General features: G+C 41.0%; 1 protein-coding gene across 6 annotated transcripts in view; it reads right to left on the bottom strand.

The window, feature by feature from the left end:
• The window catches only part of LOC118372816 (gastrula zinc finger protein XlCGF57.1-like), a 34113-nt gene extending 8825 nt beyond the window's left edge, over positions 1-25288 (bottom strand). The window contains exons 1-6 of one of the 6 annotated variants that reach the window (XM_052486089.1): positions 25146-25288; positions 24621-24710; positions 24091-24210; positions 18363-18534; positions 8357-8414; positions 6870-7007 (exon numbers count right to left, since the gene is read on the bottom strand). In XM_052486089.1, coding sequence (XP_052342049.1) covers positions 8389-8414; positions 18363-18534; positions 24091-24210; positions 24621-24710; positions 25146-25175 — 438 coding nt within the window. In that variant the 5' untranslated portion in view covers positions 25176-25288 and the 3' untranslated portion in view covers positions 6870-7007; positions 8357-8388. Of the gene's footprint in view, positions 1-4661; positions 7008-8356; positions 8415-18362; positions 18535-24090; positions 24211-24620; positions 24711-24806; positions 25044-25145 lie in introns of those variants that run through there. The other 5 variants (XM_052486085.1, XM_052486087.1, XM_052486088.1 and 2 more) reach the window with 5 other exon arrangements.
• Between the last annotated feature and the right edge of the window lie 461 nt (positions 25289-25749).

The raw sequence follows: 25749 nt of genomic DNA, 5'->3' as shown, positions 1-25749 counted from the left end.
TAATTGCTGAGATCCTGATTGAAGACAGCAGAGGTGTATTTAGAGGGCAAGTTGGTCAGGATATCTATGAGGGTGCCTATGGTTACAGATTTAGGGTTGTACCCGGTAGGTTCCTTAATAATTTGTTTGAGATTGAGGGGCATCTAGCTTTGATTGTAGGACGGACGGGGTGCATATCCCAGTTTAGGTCACCTAACAGTATGAACTCCAAAGATTGATGGGGGACAATCAATTCACATATGGTGTCCAGGGCACAGCTGGGGGCTGAAGGGGATCTATAACAAGCGGCAATGGTGAGAGACTTGTTTCTCGAAAGGTGGATTTTTTAAAGTCGAAGCTCGAAATGTTTGGGTATAGACCTGGATATTATGACAGGACTCTGCAGGGAATCTCTGCAGGAGATTGCAACTCCGCCCCCTTTGGCAGTTCAATCTTGTCGGACGATGTTATAGTTAGGGATGGACATTTCAGGATTTTTGGTGGCCTTCCTAAGCCATGATTCAGACACTGTTAGGACATCAGGGTTGGCGGAGTGTGCTAAAGCAGTGAATAAAACAAACTTAGGGAGGAAGCTTCTAATGTTAACATGCATGAAACTAGGGCTTTTACGGGTAGGGAAGTCAACAAATGAGAGTGCCGGAAGAATGGGAGTGGAGCTAGGCGCTGCAGGGCCTGGATTAACCTCTACATCACCAGAGGAACATAGGAGGAGTAGGATAAGGGTATGGCTAAAGGCTATAAGAACTGGTCATCTAGTGCGTTTGGAACGGAAAGTAAAAGGAGCACATTTCTGGGCGCAGAAGAATAGATTCAAGGCATAATGTACAGACAAGGGTATGGTAGGATATGAGTGCAGTGGAGGTCAACCAAGGCATTGAGTGACGATGAGAGGTTTTGTCTCTAGAGACACCGGTTAAGCCAGGTGAGGTCACCGCATGTGTGGGGGGGTGGAACAAAAGGGCTAAGGCATGTTGGGCAGGGCTGGGGGCTCTACAGTGAAATAAGATAATAATCACTAACCAAAACAGCAATAGACAAGGCACATTGACTTTAGGGAGAGGCATGTGTAGCCGAGTGATCATAGGGTCCAATGAGTAGCATTAGATGAGTCAAGGAGATTTAGTTGCTAATATGCTAGGCGATCTGGAGACATGGCGATTCAGACAGCTAGCGGGCCGGGGCTAACAGATGAGCATCCGACATCGCCAACTGGCAAAAGAGGTATTGTAGCCCAAGAATTGACTGCTGGACCTCTTTGGCGAGCTGGGAGATGGGCCTAGCTCGAGGCTAGCTTGTGCTTGCTTCGGGACAGATGTTAGCCAGGAGTAGCCACCCGGGTAGCAGCTTGCTAGCTGGGATGATCCGGTGTCAAGGTTCAGAGCTTGCGGTAGGAATAATGTGTCCCTGAACAAAGGGGGGGGGGGGGTCAAAATCAAAAGTAATAGTCAGTATCTGGTGTGGCCACCAGCTGCATTAGGTACTGCAGTGCATCTCCTCCTCATGGACTGCAGCAGATTTGCCAGTTCTTGCTGTGAGATGTTACCCCACTCTTCCAAGGCAAATGCAAGTTCCCGGACATTTCTGGGGGGGAATGGCCCTAGCCCTCACCCTCCGAACCAACAGGTCCCAGACGTGTTGAGATCCGGGCTCTTCGCTGGCCATGGCAGAACATTGACATTCCTGTCTTGCAGGAAATCACGCACAGAACAAGAAGTATGGCTGGTGGCATTGTCATGCTGGAGGGTCATGTCAGGATGAGCCTGCAGGAAGGGTACCACGAGGGAGGAGGTCTTCCCTGTAACGCACAGCGTTGAGATTGCCTGCAATGACAACAAGCTCAGTCCGATGATGCTGTGACACGACGGACCCTCCACCTCCAAATCGATCCTGCTCCAGAGTACAGGCCTCTGTGAAACGCTCATTCCTTAGATGATAAGCGCAAATCCGACCATCACCCCCGGTGAGACAAAACCGAAACTCGTCAGTGAAGAGCACTTTCTGCCAGTCCTGTCTGCTCCAGCGACGGTGGGTTTGTGCCCATAGGCGACGTTGTTGCCGGTGATGTCTGGTGAGGACCTGCCTTACAACAAGCCTAGAAGCACTCCGTCCAGCCTCTCTCAGCCTATTGTGGACAGTCTGAGCACTGATGGAGGGATTGTGCGTTCCTGGTGTATCTTGGGCAGTTGTTGTTGCCATCCTGTACCTGTCCCACAGGTGTGATGTTCGGATGTACCGATCCGGTGCAGGTGTTGTCACACGCGGTCTGCCACTGCGAGGATGGTCTGCTCTTCTCCCTGTAGCACTGTCTTAGGCGTCACACAGTACGGACATAGCAATTTATTGCCCACATCTGCAGTCCTCATGCCTCCTTGCAGCATGCCTAAGGCAAGTTCACACAGATGAGCAGGGACCCTGGGCATCTTTCTTTTGGTGTTGTCAGTTTTCATAACTGTGACCTTAATTGCCTCCCGTCTGTAAGCGTCTTAACGACCGTTCCACAGGTGCATGTTCATTAATTGTTTATGGTTCATTGAACAAGCTTTTACAATGAATATCTGTTAAGTTATTTGGATATTTACAAATTATCTTTGAAAGACAGGGTCCTGAAAAAGGGACAAGCATACTTCCAAAGTTATGGTTAAGGACAACAAAGTCAAGGTATTGGAGTGGCAAAGCCCTGACCTCAATCCCATAGAACATTTGTGGACAGAACAAAAAAAGCGTGTGAGCAAGGAGGCCTTCAAAGCTGACTCAGTTACACCAGCTCTGTCAGGAGGAATGGGCCGAAATTCACCCAACTTATTGTGGGAGGTTTGTGGGAGGCTACCTGAAACATTTGATCCTAGTTAAACAATTTAAAGGGCAATGCTACCAAATACTAATTCAGTGTATGTAAACTTCTGACCCACTAGGAATGTGATGTGATGAAAGAAATAATAGCTTAAATAAATCACTACTATTATTCTGACATTTCACAATCTTAAAATAAAGTGGTGATCCTACAACAGGGAAATTTTATTTGGATTAAATGTCAGGAATTGTGAAAAATGGAGTTTAAATGTATTTGGCTAAGGTGTATGTAAACTCCTGACTTCAACTGTATGCATTTTTACTGCTCTAATTACGTTGATATCCAGTTTCTAATAGCAAAAAGGCACCTTGGGAGTTTGTGGTATATGGCCAATGTACCACACCTCCTGGGGCCTTATTGCTTAAAACATACCACTGGTATGACAGAAAATTACATTAATGTTGTTGATAACCAGTTTATAATAGCAATAAGGCACCTCTGGGGTTTGTGGTATATGGCCAATATACCACGGCTCAGGGCTGTATCCAGGCACTCTGCGCCGAGTCGTGCATAAGATCATCCCTTAGCTGTGGTATATTGGCCATATACCACACCTCCTCGGGTCTTATTGCTGAATTGATCACATTTTTATTCATGACATTTCCACAGAGGTCACAGTGGTGTAAAACTACTTTAAAGTACCTCTTAAGTAGTTTTGGGGGGTATCTGTACTTGACAACTTTTACTCCACTACATTCCTAAAGAAAATAATATTATTTTTACTCCTTACATTTTCCCTGACACCCAAAAGTACTAATTACATTTTGAATGCTTAGCAGGACAGGAAAATTGTCTAATTCACGTCCCAGTCATCCCTACTGCCTCGGATCTGGCAGACTCACTAAACACAAATGCTTCATTTGTAAAGGATGTCTGAGTGTTGAAGTGTGCTCCTGGCTATCCGTAAAAAAAAATGTAACCTCTAATATCATGCCGTCTGGTTTGCTTAATTAAAGGAATTAGAAATGTATACTTGATGTTGTTAAAGTAGTTTTTTTGCGATTACTTTCGACACTTAAGTACATTTAAAATCAAATACTTTTAGACTTTTACTGAAGTAGTATTGTACTGGGCAACTTTAATTTTTACTTGAGTCATTTTCTTTTAAAGTATCTTTACTTTTACTCAAGTATGTCTATTGGGTATTTTTTCCACCACTGTGAGGTTGATATAACACTGAAATTGTGGAAATTATGATAATGCCCTTTTTGTACAAGAGTCCTTTGAAGAAATTGTCTGGAATTTCAGCCTGTAGGATGGACATTTTGGCCCACATGTCACAATGTGATCTTATTATAATAGACCAATGACTGTTCATCTGGGTAAAGGCTCCAGACCATCCTATCAGCCAATCAGGCCTATGTATATAAATATCTTCACAATCATTTCCTAACACCCACAAGATCAGACAGAGCATTTCAAACACCAAAAGGAGTCTCAGGGAAATAAATTAAACAGAGTTTTCATTAAATTAACACTGATCTATTCAACATACAGTGGTGATTTAAAAATACAATTACAAAGACTGAACGGGGCCTTTAAGGATTCCAGCTTTAACACCCCAATACACTAGTTAAGACTGCTTTTGTAAAGACTTAGAAATTGCACTTCATCCGACATTGGTTGAAATTCAAATGAATGTGTACGTTTCTGCACCACCTCTGCCCGCAACCTGGAATTTCTTGCAAACGAAACAGCACTTGTTACAATAATGTAATCAAAGCTCACTAAATTAAATGTATCACACACACACACAAATCAGCTTTTAGGGACACTCAAGGCCAGAGGGACAAAAGTGAAGAAAAATAAATTCAGGGTTAAAGAGCATTTAATAATTTTATGAATGTTTGGTACGAAAACCATACAAATTATTCATAGTAGATTACTATTGAGCTGCATAGGAAATCATATTATAACCACATGGAATGTTCGATTAAACTGTATAGCATAAGTTTAAGCATAACAATGTTTAGCTATAATAACTCTACATCAACCACTAACATTGAATTGGTTCAATAGCTTTGACTACTGCATGATGTTTTCTGGTGTTTCTTTTAAGTTACAAAGTTGTGCAAAGTCCTTCTTGCAGGCCGAGCAACAGTAAAGCTTTTCTCCAGAGTGAACACGCTTGTGTTCTTTTAATACTGAAAATATATTTCAACATTCAAGGTAGTGGTAGGACTTCTCTCCAGTCTGCACACACCAATGTTGCACTAGGTGAATTATTTGCCACAGTCAGAGCAGCGGTGTGGTTTTATTCCAGTGTGTTGTATCGGATGGCACTTCAAATTAGTGGACTGGGGAAAAAACACTTCCCACAGTCTTTACACATGTAAGGCTTCTCACCACTGTGAACCCTGCAATGCATTTTCAACTGACGTGATAATGCAAAACCCTTTCCACAACCAAGACATTTCAGACTTCTCTCCAGTATGCAAATACTTATGACTTCAGGCCTGATGTGATCACATTTTTACCACAGTTGAAGCATTGGAACCGTTTTTCGCCAATAGGCTTGGGTGTGTGTTTGGTTTTCCAAACCGGCCACAGGAATAAGGCTGATCGTCTCTATGGAATACCAAGTCCACCTTCAAGCGAGATTTTGAAATAAATAACATTCCACATTCAGAGCAGCATTACAGTTTCTCCCTAGTATGCATGCGCTGGTGGGTCCATAAGTTAGCCAGTTGGGAAAATGTTTTCCCACAGTCAGAGCAACTGTACGGTTTCTCTCCACTGTGCACTCTATTGTGTGTTTTCAGAAGAAACGTTGATATAAATCTCTTCCCACAGACAGTGCAGTGGTGGGGCTTCTCTCCTGTGTGTGACATTTTGTGTAACCTTAATCCTCCTTTGGAGGCAAAGGTCTTCTTACACTGACCACATGCTACTCTTTCTCCAGTATGCGTGTGCTCATGCTTTCTCAAGTCTCCCAGGCCTTTGAACTTCTTCTCACACTTAGAGCAGTGGTAAGGTCTCTCTCCTGTATGCACCCTTGTATGACCAGTAATTTCATGCAAGGTTTTGAAGCTCTTGTCACAATGAATGCAGTTATAAGGTTTCTCCCCAGTGTGTATTCGCATGTGCCTCACCAAGGGACCTGAAGAGGAGAAGGTTGCATCACAGAAAGTGCAGTGGTAGGGCCTCTCTCCAGTGTGTATCCGCATGTGTACCACAAGATGTGCCTTTATGGTAAAGCCCTTCCCACAATGAGAGCATGGAAAAGGTCTTTCACCAGTATGTGACCGCTGGTGTGCTTTTACAGAGGATGCTGCAGAAAATCTCTTTCCACAGTCAGGGCAAGAGTAAGGCTTCTCTCCAGAATGAATGCGCTGGTGTATTTTAAGATTACTGAGACTGGAGAATGTTGTCCCACAGTCACGACACTGGTAAGGTTTCTCTCCAGTGTGCGTCCTCTGATGAGACTTTAAACTTGAAGCTGACTTGAATCTCTTATTACAGGCTGCACAGTGGTAGGGCTTCTCTCCAGTATGATTCATTTGATGATACTTCAGGCCCGCTGATGAGCCGAAACTCATCTCACAATCAGGGCAAGAATAAGGTTTTTCTCCATTATGAGTAAGCTGGTGAGATTTCAATGCCTCGGATCTGGCAAATCCTTGCCCACAGTCAGAGCACTGGTATGGCTTCTCACCAGTATGGATTCTTCTGTGTCTTTTCATAAGTCCTGCCGTAGTGAAGCCTCTCCCACAGTCAGGACAGGGGTATCGCTTCTCAGCGGTATGAGTTCGCCGATGTTTATTCAGATATCGTTGTGTTATAAAGTTCTTTCCACAGTCAGGGCAGCTAAAGGGTTTTTCTCCCACGTGTCTTAGCTGATGTTCTCGTAGGCTTCCCATTTGCTTAAAATTCTTCCCACATTCAGAGCACGAGTAAGGTTTCTCTCCCGTATGAACTGTCCGATGAACTCTCAAAGCACTTAAGACAGAAAAGTACTTTCCACAGTCAGAGCAGTGGTAGGACTTTCCTTTGTGCACTTTCTGATGATTCCTTAGATCTTTATAATTACTAAAACTCTTCCCACACTGTTTACAGTGGTGCATCTTAATCGTGAAAAATGTTTGTTGTTGTTTAGGCTTTACTGATGTAGAAGAGCTCTTTCTGTTCTTCGGCTGTTTGCGGCTAGGGCTCCGTCCTGTGTGATTGAAACAGTCTTGGGTTAGATAAAAGAACAGATCAATGTCTTAGGAAGTTTAATTAAAGACAGATTAATCAAGCCATGTTAATTCATCCAAAACTGTATTAGGATATTTACATCTGACAGTATTTAGTCCAGGATTAAAGGGAAACTGGTTTTCAACGTCATCTTCATCATCTCCAGCACAATACCAGTTAACATGTGAAAACGGCACATTTCTAAGTTTTGTAGAGAAGTTCTACCCCGGTGACATCAAAGGTTAAGACACTTTGTCATGGAAATTCTACCTAAGGACACTCAAAGCAATTAATAAATTGTTTATCGGAATGCTAACGAGGTCACAGTCAAACTTAGATACATAAAGTCCCGTTCTGAAGTGAGCTCTCCAAAGGCGTTCCCTATATACGGCTACATAAAAACCAACCAACATGATTTATTGGGTCCTACATGCGACTGGCTCCATCTCCTATCTTAACGTAAAGAACATATTCTGTGCATTCTGCAAAATGGTCCTAAAGACCCCCCCTCCTCCTCCTCATATCTTTACCAAGCACAAATAGGAACCAAGGATTGTTTATGACACAAAAGACAAGATGAACATTTTCAAGACTCTCTTTACACAATAAAATTTCCTTCATAACTTTCCAAACACCATGAGATTTGCGATGATGTGGGGAGCAGGAAAATACCCTCCCTTGGGCTAGAAACTTGTTGCAGGATTTGAAAAGCACTTTTAATCTTACCTTATGTCACAGAGAAGCATTTTTTGGGGAGTCTTGTCTTTTTAACTACAAACACCTTTCTCATATGAAGACATTGGTTTGGTGCTGGAATTGATCAAAGCAGGTTAAAGAGTCTCTGTCGTTTAATCTGTGTCCATGGAAAGAGGCCTACAGTGACCAACAATTTGTTGCAAAAACATGTTACTATATATTAGGGCTGGGCGGTATACAGTATTTTATGATACTGTATTGATACAGGGACCGGTTTGGGTTTTTACATTACCTTCTATACCGGAATTTGAATGTTTGGTTTGTTAAATGTGATACGCCATGTGTAATATCAATTTTTAGTTGACTTCGCTACTTGAGTCATGTCTCTTCGCTCTTTCTCTTCTTGCCACTTTCCACACATACCTAGCCACGCCCCCTGTCACTCAAGGAGCACATTTGATGTTCCTCAGCAACAAGACATTTGCATGCAGTCTGCATGGTCAATGCAGCACATGCAACAATGTTGATGACAATAATGCTGTTTTCACTTTGCTTCTTAATATAAATCCACTAACATTCTATAGACATACCTCCAACCTACCTGACACCCTAGACCCACTCCAATTTGCTTACCGCCCCAATAGATCCAGACGACGCAATCGCCATCACACTGCACACTGCCCTAACCCATCTGGACAAGAGAAATACCTATGTAAGAATAAATGTTAATCAATTTCAGCTCAGCATTTAACACCATAGTACCCTCCAAACTCGTCATCAAGCTCGAGACCCTGGGTCTCGACCCGATGAGACAAGATAGTAACTACTAACAATTGGATACCACGAAATTGGGGAGAAAAGGGGGTAAAATACAAAAAAATAAACACAAATAAATGTACATTTCTCACCCATCTATACACAACCACAAAGTGAACAAATGTTTAGAAATATTTGCAAATTGATTGAAAATTAAATACAGAAATATCTCATATTAATAGTCCCACCCCTTTGCCATGACACTCCATACTGAGCTCAGGTGCATCCAATTTCCTTTGATCATCCTTGAAATGTTACTACAACTTGGAGTCCACCTGAGTCCGCCAACTCAAATTGTTTGAAGATGATTTAGAAAGGAACTGGTCTATACAAAGTTCCACAGTTGACAGTCCATGTCAGAGCAGACACTATACCATGAAGTCCAAGGAACGGTCTGTCGATCTCCGAGATAGAATTGTGACAAGTAATATCTGGGGAAGGGTAGAAAACAATGTCTAGTGTTGAATGTTTACAAGAGCATGGTGGTCTTCGTCATATGGAACTACCCAGACTCTGCCTAGAGCTGACGGTCCGACCAAACTGAGCAACAAGGACCTTGGTCAGGGGGTGACCAAGAACCCAATGACCAGTGTTCCTTGGCTGATATGGGAGAAACTGCCAGAAGTACAAGTCTCTACAGCACTTCACCAATCTGGGCTTTATGGGAGAGTGGCCAGACGGAAGCCACTCCTGAGAAAAAAGGCACATGACAGCACACCTGGAGTTTGCAAAAAGGCACGAGAGACAGATCATAAGGCAAAAGATTATATGGTCTGATGAGACAACTTGTACTTTTTCGTCCTGAATGCAAAGCGCTACGTCTGGAGAAAACCAGGCACAGCTCATCAACCGTCTAACACCATCCCTTCCGTGAAACATGGCGGTGGCAGAATCATACTATGGGGATGCTTTTCAGCAGCATGGACTGGGAGACTGGTAAGGAAAAAGGGGACAATGAAGGGGGCCAATTACAGGCAAATCCTTGATAACCTGTTTCAAAGGGCAAACTATCTTAGACTGGGGTGAAGATTTACATTCCAGCAGGACAATGACCCCATGTATACAGCCAAAGCAACAGTGTAATAGCTTCATGCTGAATATGTCAAGGGGTATGGATACTTTCTGAAGGCACTGTATTATGAAGGATACAACCTTCTGTCTCTTGTAACAGATAGTGCAGTTGCACAAGTCCCTACACATCGCATTAAAGAAAACTATCTGCGTTGTGTGATGTAGGCTAATCTTTATAGTTGCTGCCATATCGAAGCCACCAGCCAGACTTGCCTCCTTCTATAGCCAATGTTTGCAATGATGTCTGTATCTTGCCTGTGTTTGATATGCTGCCAGGATACATGCATGTAGCTCCCCATAAAAAAAACTGTTTAAACCACACACAGGCCCAATAACTGCTACTTCGCCTTTCATTGATCACGAAATACAGTGGTTGCTCCTTTAAAAAAGTTGCCATACTGCAGCACACAATGCAGCCTGCTGCAGCATTCTGTGGCATGTTGCCAGCCATTTTTTCTGCAAGCAAGTTAGTCTAGTTTGACCACCAGATTGAAATGCTTCTCAGATGCTATCTTCCAAATAGGCATTAGCAGAGAACTTAAGCTTTTTTTGTAATAACATAGTACAGTTGAAGTCGGAAGTTCACATACACCTTAGCCAAATACATTTGAACTCAGTTTTTCACAACTCCTGACATTTAATCCTAGTAAACATTCCCTGTCTTAGGTCTGTTAGGATCACCACTTTATTTTAAGAATGTGAAATGTCAGAATAATAGTAGAGAATTATTCATTTCAGCTTTTATTTCTTTCATCACATTCCCAAGTGGGTCAGAAGTTAATACACTCAATTAGTATTTGGTAGCATTGCCTTTAAATGGTTTAACTTGGATCAAATGTTTTGGGTAGCCTTCCACAAGCTTCCCACAATAAGTTTCCTCATGACATGGCTGGTGTAACTGAGTCAGATTTGTAAGCCTCATTGCTCGCACATGCTTCTTCAGTTCTGCCCACTATTTTTTTTTAGGGTTGAGGTCAGGGCTTTGTGATGGCCACTCCAATACCTTGACTTTGTTGTCCTTAAGACATTTTGACAACTTTGGAATTATGCTTGGGGTCATTGCCCATTTGGGACCAAGCTTTAACTTCCTGACTGATGTCTTCAGATGTTGCGTCAATATATCTACGTAATTTCCTCATGATGCCATCTATTTTGTTAAGTGCACCAGTCCCTCCTGCAGCAAAGCACCCCCACAACATGATTTTTCCACCCCCGTGCTTCACGGTTGGGATGGTGTTCTTTGGTTTGCAAGCCTCACCCTTTCTCCTCCAAACATAACGATAGTCATTATGGCCAAATAGTTCTATTTTTGTTTCATCAGACCAGAGGACATTTCTCCAAAATGTACGATCTTTGTCCGCATGTGCAGTTGCAAACCGTAGTCTGGCTTTTTTATGGCGGTTTTGGAGTAGTGGCTTCTTCCTTGCTGAGTGGCCTTTCAGGTTATGTCGATATAGGACTCATTTTACTGTGGATGTAGATACTTTAGTACCAGTTTCCTCCAGCATCTTCACAAGGTACTTTGCTGTTGTTCTGGGATTTATTTGCACTTTTCGCACCAACGTACATTCATCTCTAGGAGACAGAACACATCTCCCTCCTGAGCGGTATGACGGCTGCGTAGTCCCATGGTGTTTATACTTGCTTACTATTGTTTGTACAGATTAACGTGGTACCTTCAGGCTTTTGGAAATTGCTCCCAAGGATGAAGCAGACTTGTGGAGGTCTTGGCTGATTTATTTTGATTTCCCCATGATGTCAAGCAAAGAGGCACTGGGTTTGAAGGTAGGCCTTGTAATACATCCACGGGTACACCTCCAATTGACTCAAATGATGTCAATTAGCCTATCAGAAGCTTCTAAAGCCACGACATCATATTCTGGAATTTTCCAAGCTGTTTAAAGGCACAGTCAACTTATTGTATGTAAACTTCTGACCCACTGGAATTGTGATACAGTGAATTAAAAGTGAAATCTGTCTGTAAACAATTTTGGGAAAAATTACTTATGTCATGTCATGCACAAAGTAGATGTCCTAACCGACTTGCCAAAACTACCATTTGTGGAATGGTTGAAAAATGAGTTAATGACTCCATCCTAAGTGTATCTAAACTTCCGACTTCAACTGTCTATGGGATTAAGAAATTTGTCTTAATTAACTTGATTCATATTATGGTGTTTCTATTCCGAGAAAAACGAAACCCTCGGGGGTTTCCTTTAGGATGGCATGGAAAATATGTTGCTGTACAACGTGACGGTCAGGAGAAAGCTACATCATAATAGGATTCTGAATTGTTTGCCATCATTAGACAACTTTGTTCCAATATTTCTGTAAATCAGTGATATTTATTCCCATAGTAATTCGTTATGGATCCATAACTAAATCAACATCTGCATTTTGAAAGAGTTTTTATAATTATTTACAGAAACTTCTGAGACAGTATTAATGAACACCCGGAGGTTCACTGGTAAGCCATGTTTGCCTTGGGGGTTGAACATTGTAACATTCTAGCAATAGTGTCTTGGAGTTGAGTCTGGATATGCAAAATTATACACACTTACATGCTGTGATCACAACATTCCAAGATCAGAATGACAGTTTAATCGCAGCGATTCAATAAAAAGTGGATGAAGCTAAATGATTACATCCTACAAGGTTTTTCAATCCCGTTGTGAAGTATTCAACAATACAGTTGGTTTGTCTACACAGAGGCAAATAATTATCTTCTAAATTCAAAGGAGTTCATCTGAATACAAGGTCATTCAATATCTGATGACTTGCTTGTTGTTTTTGCTGTATGTGTTATCACTGGCAGGGATGTAGACAGTATAGGCCTATTCTCAGAACATGTTCTTTAGAATCTTCAACCATGCTTATGTTGCAAAACGGTTACGACGCTTAAGGGAATTTTTTATCAATGATGACTAATTATGTATACATTTCAATCAGGACTGACTAATCAGAATACTATAATGTTACTGTATATGTACTGATCAGAATACTATCATGTTACTGTATATGTATGAATTTTCTTTTTAATCTTAGTACTGAATATAATATTTGCAAATATAATCAAGATTTAGAACAATGACTGTCTGTACTACGGTAGAAATTAACTCATGGCCAGTCTGGCTAGAAGGCTTATCTACACAAGCATGGCCTTGGCTCGGTCATATATTATCTTCAATCGGGAGAGACATGCGATAACCATACAGCCATTGTACTACAGCGGAGATGACATGGGCTAGTACTGAAACTAATGACGTCATTTTCAGTTTATAACCTGTGGTAAAATGTGTAATGGGCAGTACTCTCGTGAATAAAAGCTGCTGTTTGACTTTAAGACTGGGCTCTGTCCATTTCTATAAAATAAGGGTCATACAAATCCTTATGAATTGACAGTGTTTGATTTTAATTGGGTGTTAAAACATGGAGGAATTAAATTCCTGTAACAGACACCAAAGCTTGTACGAACATGTTGATCACAGGGCCGTAGCCAGGGTCTGAGTTTTAGTGAGGTCCAAATATAGATATTTAAGTTAAAGCTCATTTACTGAATTTCTATACAATTTAAAAACTCTAAAATGCTTTCTGTTACCAGAAAAATGTGAACAAATAAGTTTGCTTTACAGAGTTACAGCTATTTTCCTGAAATGCTACACATTTTGCCATGACTTATGCCATGTTAATATGATATCTGAGTGAGAGTGACTAACAAAATTAAATATGGGGCCCCCTTGGAGGTCAGTGCCCTACGTGCCCAGCCAGTAATTAGGCCATGATTACAACAAGGTAAGATAGCTTTTAAAAAATGTTAACAGACATGGACTAATTGAGTGACTGTCAGTGAGCGACATAAGAGGAAAACTGCTGATGCACAACCAAGTTTAAAAATTGCACTTTGTGTATTCTACTATTCTAACTATCAACAGTAAGTTGAGACCCCAACAGTTCCCCCAAAACTATGCATTAGATTTTTTATTCTGAAAAATGACTGAGGTCCGGACATCGGTTTCCTCATATGTAGCTACAGCCCTGGTTGAGCATATATTTTGTGTATAGCTGCATCTAGCCTAACACGCACATCACACCGTCCACGTTGAGTGACAGAGTTGCTAAATAAATGTGCACATACATCAAATCATTTTGCTCACATGCATTAACCTGTTAGAACTCTAGGGGCAGTATTTCATTTTTGGATAAAAAGACGTGCCCGTTTTTAGCGCGATATTTTGTCACGAAAAGATGCTCGACTATGCTTGGAATTGATAGTTTTGGAAAGAAGACACTCTGACGTTTCCAGAACTGCAAAGATTTTCACTGTGAGTGCCATAGAACAATATCTACAGGCAAAACCAAGATGTTTGAGTGACCAGGAAATCAACAGGATTTTTGAAGGCACGTTTTCCATGATCTCCTTATATGGCTGTGAATGGCACAGGAATCAACGGACACTTCCTATCGTTTCCCCCAGGTGTCTGCAGCATTGTGACGTATTTGTAGGCATATCATTGGAAGATTGGCCATAAGAGCCTACAATTACCAAGTGTCCCGCATGGTGTCTGCGTGGAAATTGGTGCGCAAAAGTCAGGTCCCAGTATTTTTCCATCCGAATCAGAGAAGAATGCACGTGTCTAGGACTGGCATTTCAATGAAGAGATATATGACCAAACACCTTGAGGATTGATTCAAACAACGTTTTCCATGTTTCAGTCGATATTATGGAGTTAATTCGGAAAAAGTTCGACGTTTAGGTGACTGAATTTTCGGTTAGTTTCGGTAGCCAAATGCATAGTAACAAAACGGAACGTTGTGTCCTACACAAGCATCTTTCAGGAAAAACTGGACATCTGCTATGTAACTGAGAGTCTCCTCATTGAAACATCTGAAGTTCTTCAAAGGTAAATTATTTTATTTGATCCCTTTGCTGGTTTTTGTGAATGTTGCGTGCTAAATGCTAACGCTAAATGCTACGCTAGCTATCACCACTCTTACACAAATTATTGATTTTCTCTGGTTCTAAAGCATATTTTGAAAATCTGAGACGACAGGATTGTTAAGAAAAGGATAAGCTTGAGGACAGGCATATTTATTTCATTTATTTTGCAATTTTCAGAAATCGCTAATGTTGCGTTATGGTAATGAGCTTGAGGCTGTAGTCACAATCCCGGATCCGGGATGGGGCGGCCTAACAGGTTATCGAGCATCTTCATAGCCATAGCTTGGTTCTATTGGAGATGCACCACAAGTCCCCTCCTTACTGGATATCAGGAAGATACAAACCCACATGGGTTTAACTAACTAAACTAGGTTTGCCTTTTTATCTGTGGATTAATTATCAGAGTGGAGGAACACGCTTGTGTGACTTCTGGTAAGATCTCTACAAAGAACCAGCTAATAAGTGGACCACATGCATGTCAGATAAAATAACTCAATGTTCCTCAACTCTTCTTGAACTCCACTGTTGGACTGCAGCGGTTAGCAACAGCTGTATCGATCTGCCCCTAAATTAATATATTTGATTCACAATCGATTTTGGTAATTTAACTTGCATGTCATGATTAGAGCTCGACCGATTAATCGGAATGGCCGATTAATTGTGGCCGATTTCAAGTTTTCATAACAATCGGTAATCGGCATTTACGGACACCAATCATGGCATTGCACTCCACGAGGAGACTGCGTGACAGACTGACTACCTGTTATGCGAGTGCAGCAAGGAGCCAAGGTAAGGTGCTAGCAAGCATTAAACGTATCTTATAAAAGATAATCAATCTTAACATAATCACTAGTTAACTACACATTGTTGATAATTTTACTAGTTTATCTAGCATGTCCTGCGTTGCGGTGTCTGTTAATTTATCATTGAATCACAGCGTACTTCGCCAATCGGGTGATTTAACAAGCGCATTCGCAAAAAAAAGCACAGTCGTTGCACCAATGTGTACCTAACTAACCATAAACATCAACGTCCTTCTTAAAATCAATACACAAGTGTATATTTTTATACCTGCATATTTAGTTAATATTGCCGGCTAACATTAATTTCTTTTAACTAGGGAAATTGTGTCACTTCTCTTCCATTCTATGCAACAGAGTCAGGGTATATGCAGCAGTTTGAGCCGCCTGGCTCGTTGCAAACTGTGTGAAGACCATTTCTTTCTAACAAACACAGCCATCTTCGCCAAACGGGCGATGATTTAACAAAAGCACATTTGCGAAAAAAGCACAATCGTTGCACGAATGTACCTACCCATAAACATCAATGCCTTTCTTAAAATCAATAAACAGAAGTAAATATTTTTTAAACCTACATATTTAGTTAAAAGAAATTCAGGTTAGCAGGCAATATTAAACTAGGGAAATTGTGTCACTTCTCTTGCGTTCATTGCACGTAGAGGCAGGGTATATGCAGTTTAGGACACCTGGCTTGTTGCGAACTAATTTGCCAGAATTTTACGTAATTATGGCATAACAGTGAAGGTTGTGCAATGTAACAGCTATATTTAGACTTATGGATGCCACAGAACGGTTGGGGCGGATGAATCAGAATGAGTTGGGTAACATAGATAATTAAGATGTTTTAGTTGCATAATATGCTTATGTGAGATACTTGTCATTAGAATGTATCCCTTTGGACTCTAGTGTTGGCAGTTGCACTTTTCCCTCAGCTAGGGCTGAGTCACTCGTGGCCCAGAGAGGGGAGAGGTCAGGCTTGTCTTTCACATATCCGTGTTGCTATGCAGAATATCAGAAAGGGAGAGGACATAATGGAACATTGTCTTCATATGTGAATGTGTCTTTACCTATTCTTAAACCATGTGAAGGGAAGGCGTGATTAATGCGGAACCAATGTGTGCGCAAGTCACTCCCCTCAGTGAGCTTGTCCAGGAGTGGGGTCAAGAGTAGGTTTACTTGAGAATCTAAAGTTGACAATTGATATATGCATTGGATTAGTTGGTGTTTTTGTACTATGAAGTACCAGGAACGAGATTAGAACCTCATCTTAGGGACCAAACTGAATGATAATGTATATTGAATGCTATCTGGCAATAGGATACTCCTCTCTCAAGTAAAAGTCTTTCTTTGTGAACAGTTCCTAAATATCTGTGGTTTGTCGTGTCAAAGGGGGGTGGATCTTTGCTATAAAAGATCTCAGTAGCCATTGTGTTGACACTCAACGGTTCATTAGAAATGGCAAATCGTTGAAAGTCAAGTGCTAATGCAGATGTAGTTTAAGTATAACTGACTGATGTGTGAAGTTTGTCTCTCTCCTCATGTGGTAATACGGTTCCGTATTTCACTGAAATAATAAACATTTAGTTTGTTTACAATGATAAGTCATTGATATGGTGAAATCCGGAAAATAAGGCACATTTCTGTGTGTTATTATATTCTAATTATGTCTATGATTTGATAGAGCAGTCTGACTGAGCGGTGCTCGGCAGCACCAGGCTCATAAGCATTCATTCAAACAGCACTTTACTGCGTTTGCCAGCAGCTCTTCGCAATGCTTCAAGCATTGCGCTGTTTATGACTTCAAGCCTATCAACTCCCGAGATTAGGCTGGCAATAAATACTAAAGTACCTATTAGAACATCCAATAGTCAAAGGAATATGAAATACAAATGGTATAGAGAGAACGGTTGGGGCGGATGAATCAGAATTAGTTGGGTAACATAGGCAGTCATTGAAAATAAGAATTATTTCTTAACTGACTTGCCTAGTTAAATAAAGGTTAGAAAATATATATAAAAAAATTAGTCCTATTATAACTACAACCTAAAACTTCTTACCTGGGAATATTGAAGACTTATGTTAAAAGGAACCACTAGCTTTCATATGTTCTCATTTTCTGGGCAAGAAACTAAAACATTAGCTTTTTTTACATGGCACATATTGCACTTACTTTCTTCTGTTTTTGCATTATTTAAACCAAATTGAACATGTTTCATTATTTATTTGAGACTAAATTAATTTTATTGATGTATTATATTAAGTTAAAATAAAAAGTGTTCATTGTTCATTCAGTATTGTTGTAATTATCATTATTACAAATATATACATAAAAACCATCTGCCAATTAAAAGGCACCGTCTTTTTTTGGTCCTCCAATAATCGGTATCGGCTTGAAAAATCATGATCGGTCGACCTCTAGTCATGATCATGTCTGATGGGGACAGACAAAATCAACATGTGCACGATGACACGCGCATGGCCGGTGTTGTCAGCATACAATTCCTCCTGAAAAAAAATAACATGCAATCAACTTATGCTTAATAGCCTGAGGCGATTAAACATGTCGACATGCCTTTTGTGTACAACATTCATCGTCGATCAAGGAGGGGGAGGAAGCGGCAGCGAAGCACGAACAGCCCCCGAGCAACAGCTACGTAGGTAGCGGAGTAGGCAGCAGCTACGTTAAAAAATAAAATCCTGCACATGACCAGAAATCTCAGTATCTTTAACCACGGAACCTTCGGGTTCCAGGAAAATCTGCAAAAATAGTCACATCGTATAAAAAACGGTAATGATCCGATGACTTCAATTCAAAACAATACAATGAAATCTGTTAACTCTTATTATATCTTCTAAAATTAAGGCACATAAATACTTTCCAAGCACTTTTATCTCAGAATTGTTATAAAGAACACAACTTAAAACAGAATACCCCAAAAATATATATATTTTGACCCAATTTGGCACATTGAATTGGCTGCTTTTTACACTACCTCATAACAAATACACTTACCAAGAGGAATTGAAGCCTCAAATCCATTCTCCTCTCTTTCACATTGTCTGAAACGGTCTCCCAGTAAATTCCTGCAGTCCTCCAGTATCACTGAAACCTTTCTAAGAGTCAGCAGGGGCGGTTTGTCTTTTGCGTGATGGGGCGGAGTTATGCTGAAGTTGTCCTTACAATCCTGGAGTGAAGGGCGGGAAAAACATTTACTGTAAGTAATCTGCAGCGCTCCGGAATCATTTGGGCTGTATACTCCTGTAGAGAATGGAGACACCAAAAGCACAGCAGGTATATTTCATACTGTACATAAACTTATTGTGAAAGTATCATTCAAAGAGGATTATATTCATTCAGATGAGATGTCAGGGCTAACCATGCAGATGGAAAGACGTCTCATTGTGTCCGTGCCATTATGGCATCTGTGACAGCATGGGCAGCGCCATTAAGGCCATCTCCATTTTAAAGTATTACATTTTCTTCACAATTGGCTGATCCCTTCTGATGACCTGGTTAGACAACCTAACTTAGCAGGCGTAAAAGAAATGCCTGAAACTAGATCCCCCCCACATTCCGGTCTTGATGAGAATAAAATAACTGTCGGGGACGATCTCTTCTGCATTGTTCAACCAATCCAGTAAATGTGGAGGAGGAGTTAACATTGTCGCCTTGTTAAAGTCCAAAAACAGTAGTCGCGTCACAGGGTCTCTTCCATTTCCCTGAAAACCGGAACACCTGGTTGTTGACGACCAACAGGGTAGGTTAGACATGACTAACAGGGTCACCAGGAGGGATCAGCCAATGAAGTTGGAAGTCCCACCCAGTTGACGACAAAACGGTGGAAGCCCTCAATAGATAGCAATAGTAATGGTGTCTTTTTGTAGGCACCAACTCCGCCATGGTTCGTTGGACAAAGCCTATGGGAAGGGTTTTGGGATAAACAGCTAAAACAATCGGAGGTTAACAGAGAATTAAAATCTCTTATACTTTTAGTTCTATGAGATAATATCAGTCAGTTAACATGACTTTTATGAATTATGAAGCCTGTGCTTTTCTTGATTACATAAATGCTTCAAAATGTAAAACAAGTGATGTATGAGATCATCTTCATCAGATAACATCACTTTTACATTTTGAAGAATGTAATTTTAAAAAAGCACAGGCTTTATAATTCATAAAGGTCATGTTAACTGACTGATATTATCCCATAGAACAAAACATAAGATCTTCTAAACGTCTTAACCCCAGACATTTTTAGGGGCATTTATCCCAAAAACCTATTATTTCCCCATTTGAATGGCTGAACGAACCAGAGGTAACCCATTTCCCACTTTTTAGGACTACAAGCTGGCGAGCCCTGTGGCACTGTCTGTGCCAAAACTTGGTCCTCAGGACCCCAAGGGGTGCATGTTTTGTTTTTTGCCCTAGCACTACACAACTGATTCAATTACTCAACTGATCATCAAGCTAAAGCCACTGAAGGCCTCTATCATTCTCTATGGGGCTAACAAACTTTGAAAAAAATATATATATATATAATCTATGCTAACTGTTATGTTCTGTTAATTACTGATGTCCCCTTTAAGGATGGAGCATCCTTGGTCAAGCGCAGTATAGTTCTATGTTATTCTGGTACTAACTCGTTTGAGTAAAGGTGAAGCTCCAGTTCAATTGCTTGTATTCAGAGTCTTTCTTATTACATAAATAAGTACTAAGTGTTAAGACACTACACTAACAACCAGATTGATTAGCATTCGCTTCATGGCAGCAACATTAGTGTCCCAGCAGCAACATTAAGACTGACGTTTTCCGATTTTGCCTTCAAAATAAAAGTCTGCGGTAAAATGCTGTGTATGATACGAAATCAATAGTGCAATGTTCAAATGTTACCAAAAATCTAAACTAAAAGAGAGTTACTATATATAACAAATATTATAAGGTGAAGCACATTGATAAATGGTTGGAGCTTAAGTAAATTATTGTAAAGAACAGTATTTTACAGACCCTATTGATCTAGTGCTAGTCTACACTGAGTATACAAAACAGTAAGAACACCTGTCTCTCCATGACATAGACCAGGAATATTCAACTCTTATCCTCAGAGGTTCGAAGCCTGCTGGTTTTCTGAAATACCTGATAAGGAACAATGAAATGCAGTGGAACTGACTTCGAGGTCTAGGACATCCAGACAACGTGATAAACTGTGGGACACAATGGAGTAAACATGGGCCAGCATCCCTGTGGAAAGCTTTGAATTTGTACAAAATGGGAGGGGTTCAACTCAATATTAGAAAAGGTGTTCCTGAGGCCTCCTAAGTCTAAGGCGTCACTACAGACCCGGGTTCGATCCCAGGCTGCGTCCACAAGCGGGAGACCCATAGGGCGGTGCACAATTGGCAAAGTATTGTCCGTGTTAGGGGTGGATTCAGCCGGGGGGGATTTTTTAGCTCATCGCGCTCTAGCGACTCCTTGTGGCAGACCGGGCGCCTGCAAGCTGACCTCGGAGGTCAGTTGAAAGGTGTTTCCTCCGACACATTGGTATGGCTAGCTTCCGGGTTAAGCAGGCTGGTGTTAAGGGGCACAGTTCGGCAGGTCATGTTTCGGAGAACGCATAACTCGACCTTCGCTTCTCCCGAGCACGTTGGAGTGCTTCAACAATGAGACAAGATCATAATTGGATATGAAAAAAAATTGGGGAGAAAATGGGTAAAATAAAAATACAAAAAAAAGGTGTTCCTAATGTTTGTTTGTGTTATTATTTGGATGACTCTGGTCTAAATACCCAGCGGCCATTTCTACTTTGTCCAAACACCAGCTTACCCAGCAGCCATTTCTACACCCATTCCATTTGTCCAAGCACCAACTTTCAGAGCAGCTCACAGATCACTGCACGTGTACATAGGCCATCCAACTACCTCATCCCCATACTGTATTCTTTATTTTTTGCTCCTTTGCACCCTAGTATCTCTACTTGCACATTCGTCTTCTGCACATCTATCACTCCAGTGTTTAATTGCTAAATTGTAATTATTTTGCCACTATGGCCTATTTATTGCCTTACCTCATTTGCACACTGTATATAGACTTTCTCTATTGTATTATTGACTGTTTGTTTAAGCCATGTGTAACTCTGTGTTGTTTGTCGCACTGCTTTGCTTTATCTTGGCCAGGTCGCAGTTGTAATTGAGAACTTGTTCTCAAGTAGCCTACCTGGTTAAATAAAATAAAACATTTTAAATAGACATATTTGCTTATGGAGAAAAAAACTATTCTATGTGCCGATTTAAAAGTGGGGTGAGTAGTACTCAGTAGGGTCTGTAGAATCTATATATGGTGTCATTTCACAGGGCTCTGAATAATACTGAGTATTGCCAGCCTTTTACAGTCATCAAATACTGTGGCTTAAATGGGGTGCCAGGACTCTATACGATACATAAAATATTATTTGTGCCGATGTAAAAGTAGGGTAAGGAGGAGTACTAAGTTGGGTCTGTAGAACCTGTGGTGTCATTTTATGGGGCTATGAATAATACAGAGTGTCGCTGGCCTTTTACCACGGCCATTACATTGGCCACAAAGCAAAGTATTCTGACGCCTTGACTTTTTCCACATTTTGTTAGGTTACAGCCTTATTCTAAAATGGGTTTTTTTGTCGCTAAAGCTAAAACAGGTTTTTTTAGAAAAGTTCGCAAAAGAAAAAAAAAAATACTCTTTACTCAGTACTTTGTTGAAGAACCTTTCGCAGCGATTACAGCTTCGAGTCGAGTCTTCCTGGGTAGGAAGCAACAAGCTTGGCACACCTGTATTTGGGGAGTTTCTCCCATTCTTCTCTGCAGATCCTCTCAAGCTCTGTCAGGTTGGATGGGGAGCTGCACAGCTATTTTCAGGTCTCTCCAGAGATGTTCGATAGGGTTCAAGTCCAGGCTCTGGCTGGGCCACTCAAGAACAGTCAGACTTGTCCCAAAGCCACTCCTGCATTGGCTTGGCTGTGAGCTTACAGCCGTTGTCCTGTTGGAAGTTGAACATTCACCCCAGTCTGAGGCCCTGAGCGCTCTGGAGCAGGTTACCATCAAGGATCTCTGTAGTTTGCTCAGTTCATCTTTCCCTCGACCCCGACTAGTCTTCCCAGTCCCTGACGCAGAAAAACATCCCCACCGCATGGTGTTGCCACCAACATCCTTCACTGTAGGGATGTTGCCAGGTATCCTCCAGACGTGACACTTGGAAATCAGGCCAAAGAGTTCAATCTTGGTTTCATCTGACCAAATAATATGGTTTGTCATGGTCTGAGAGTCCTGTAGGTGCCTTTTGGCAAACTCCAAACGGGCGGTCATGTGCCTTTTACTGAGGAGTGGCTTCTGTCTGACCACTCTACCATAAAGGCCTGGTTGGTAGAGTGCTGCAGAGACTGTTGTCCTTCTGTGGAGATGGGAGAAACTTCAAGAGGAACTCTGGAGCTCTGTCAGTGATCATCGGGTTGTTGGTCACCTCCCTGACCAAGGCCCTTATTGGTTCCAAACTTTATCATCAATTTAAGAATGACGGAGTCAACTGTGTTCTTGGGGACCTTCAATGCTGCAGGAATGTTTTGGTAGCCTTCCCCAGATCTGTGCCTCGACACAATCCTGTCTCAGAGCTCTATGGACAATTTCTTCTATCTCATGGCTTGGTTTTGCTCTGACATGCACTGTCAACTGTGGGACAATATGTGTGTGCCTTTCCAAATCATGTCCAATCAATTGAATTTTCCACAGACGGACACCAAAGCAAGTTTAAGAAACATCTCAAGGATGATCAATGGAAACAGGATGCACCTGAGCTCAATTTCAAGTCTCAAAGCAAAGGGTCTGAATACTTAGGTAAATAAGGTATTTCTGTTTTGTAATTTATCAATATGCAAAAAAAAATAATTAAACTGTTTTTGCTTTGCCATCATGGGGTATTGTGTATAGAGATTGATGAGGAAAACATTTTATTCAATCAATTTTAGAAGACTAACGTAACAAAATGCGAAAATGTCATGGGGTCTGAATACTTTCCGAATTCACTGTATATAGAGAGTCTACAGACCTGACTGAGTACTACCCACCCCACTTCGATTTCAGCACAAATATTTTTTCCTGAAATAGTGCTATATTTGTAACATAGTGTCCAGACACCTCATTTTAACAACAGTGAAAGGCCGGCAACACTCTATTATTCAGAGCCCCGTGAAATGGCCATGTACACACTGAACAAAATTATAAACTTAACATGTAAAATGTTGGTCCCATGTTTCATGAGCTGAAATAAAACATATTTGATGTGTTCCAAACACACAAAAAGCTTAGTTCTCTCAAATTGTAAACAAATCTGTTTACATCCCTGTTAGTGAGCATTTCTCCTCCAAGATAATCCATCCATCTGACAGGTGTGGCAAATCAAGAAGCTGATCAACCAGCATGATCATTACACAGGTGCACCTTGTGCTGGGGACAATAAAAGGCCACTCTAAAATATGCAGTTTTGTCACACAACAATGCCATAGATGTTTTAAAGGAGCATGCAATTGACATGCAGACTACAGGAATGTCCACCAGAGCTGTTGCCAGATCATTTTATGCTTCTTCACCTGCGGGATAGTCAGAGACCAGTCACCCAGACAGCTGATGAAACTGTGGGTTTGGACAACCATTGAATTTCTGAACAAACTATCAGAAAACGTCTCAAGGAAGTGCATCTGCATACTCATCGTCCTCACCAGGTTCTTGACCTGACTGCAGTTTGGCGTCGTAACCGGCTTCACTGGGCAAATGCTCACCTTCGATGGCCACTGGCACACTGGAGAAGTGTGCTCTTCACAGATGAATCCCAGTTTCAACTGTACCGGGCAGATGGCAGACAAGAGTGTACGGAGTTGTGTGGGCTAGCGGTTTGCTGGTGTCAACGTTGTGAACAGAGTGCCCCATGGTGGCAGTAAGGTTATGGTATGAGCAGGCATAAGCCAATATGTATTCCATATACAATGATTAGAATTGGGGGCATTTATTTGACCATGGAAGATGTCCTAAACCCCAAATGTAATGCAAATGCCACTTTAATATGAACAAATATTAATAATGGTTCATGTTTACACAATTACTTTACATGTATCATAAATAAATACAGGTTAATTATACTTTTCTACTATTAGGTGGGGGACTTATATTGGGACGATTTCTGAAATTCCGTAACCCGGAATTACTTTTTTAGTGTTGCGGACGCAACGCTGATGTGATTAGCATTACTTACATTAGCCTTGGAGAAAACGGAATCTTTGGAGTCTCTGTCCTGAAACGCCCCATTCATCAGCCTATACAGGAATCCTAGTGCAGTGTTCTCCTGTTGCAGAAAACATGTATTAGTTAAAAGCATCATAACAAACAAGATGACGGAAAACATCAAAATTGCCACAGAGTAGCACGATCAAACCCTCACCGATGACAGGACATCTCCATTTAGAATTATAAAAAGGCAAATGAGTTTTTTTGTTGAAAAATGAAATCATTATGACATAAGTCGATACAATTATGCACTTCTGCAATACGCAACCAATTGCACACTTAACATATCATACAAGAAGCCAACAGTTAGCCAAATGAAAACAGCCGCGTGGCTAGCTGCATTCCACAACAATTAGTTGGTAATCCTGCACGAGCGTTCAAACACTACGCGGTATTTTATTGTGATGAGGCACATAAAACGATCATTTTTATGTACTTACAAAAAAAAATTCTCACTGATTTTATCTTTAAAGTTTGCTGAGTGGAAACGTACCTCAAAGACAGGTTTCACTTCTGACGCCATCGTAGCATGAACAGAAGCTTCTCATCCGCTCACTTTGCTAGTGTGTGCAGTGAGTAGCTGGTGCATCGCAATATCGCCCTCTGTCCGTATGGGAGTATAATGACATCTGGGAGTCACAAAATACATTTCCTTAAGCGATTCTATCTATTATCCTCATGAAGTGGTCATGCTACACAATTTTAGGCCAAACTCATCCCGAATTATTCACAGAAAATCATGTGATCCAACAAAATCAAAGTTGGATACGACAAAAGTTTTTAAACATTCAGATAGCAACATGATAATTGTGCATTTTAAACATACAGTGCCTTCGGAAAGTATTCACACCACTATAATTTTTCCACATTTTGTTACGTTACAGCCTTAATCTATTTTTTTTATTCCCTCATCAATCTACACACAATACTCCATAATGACAAAGAAAAAAGTTTTTTTTTTTTTTGCTAATTAATAATTTAAAAAAATGAAATATCACATTTACACAAGTTTTCAGATCCTTTACTCAGTACTTTGTTGAAGCACCTTTGGCAGCGATTACAGCATCAAGTCTTCTTGGGGAGTTTTTGCTTTGTCA

Source organism: Oncorhynchus keta, chromosome 29 (genome assembly GCF_023373465.1).
Source record: "Oncorhynchus keta strain PuntledgeMale-10-30-2019 chromosome 29, Oket_V2, whole genome shotgun sequence".
Taxonomy (NCBI): Eukaryota; Metazoa; Chordata; class Actinopteri; order Salmoniformes; family Salmonidae; genus Oncorhynchus; species Oncorhynchus keta.
This window is presented reverse-complemented; position numbering and strand designations above follow the sequence as displayed.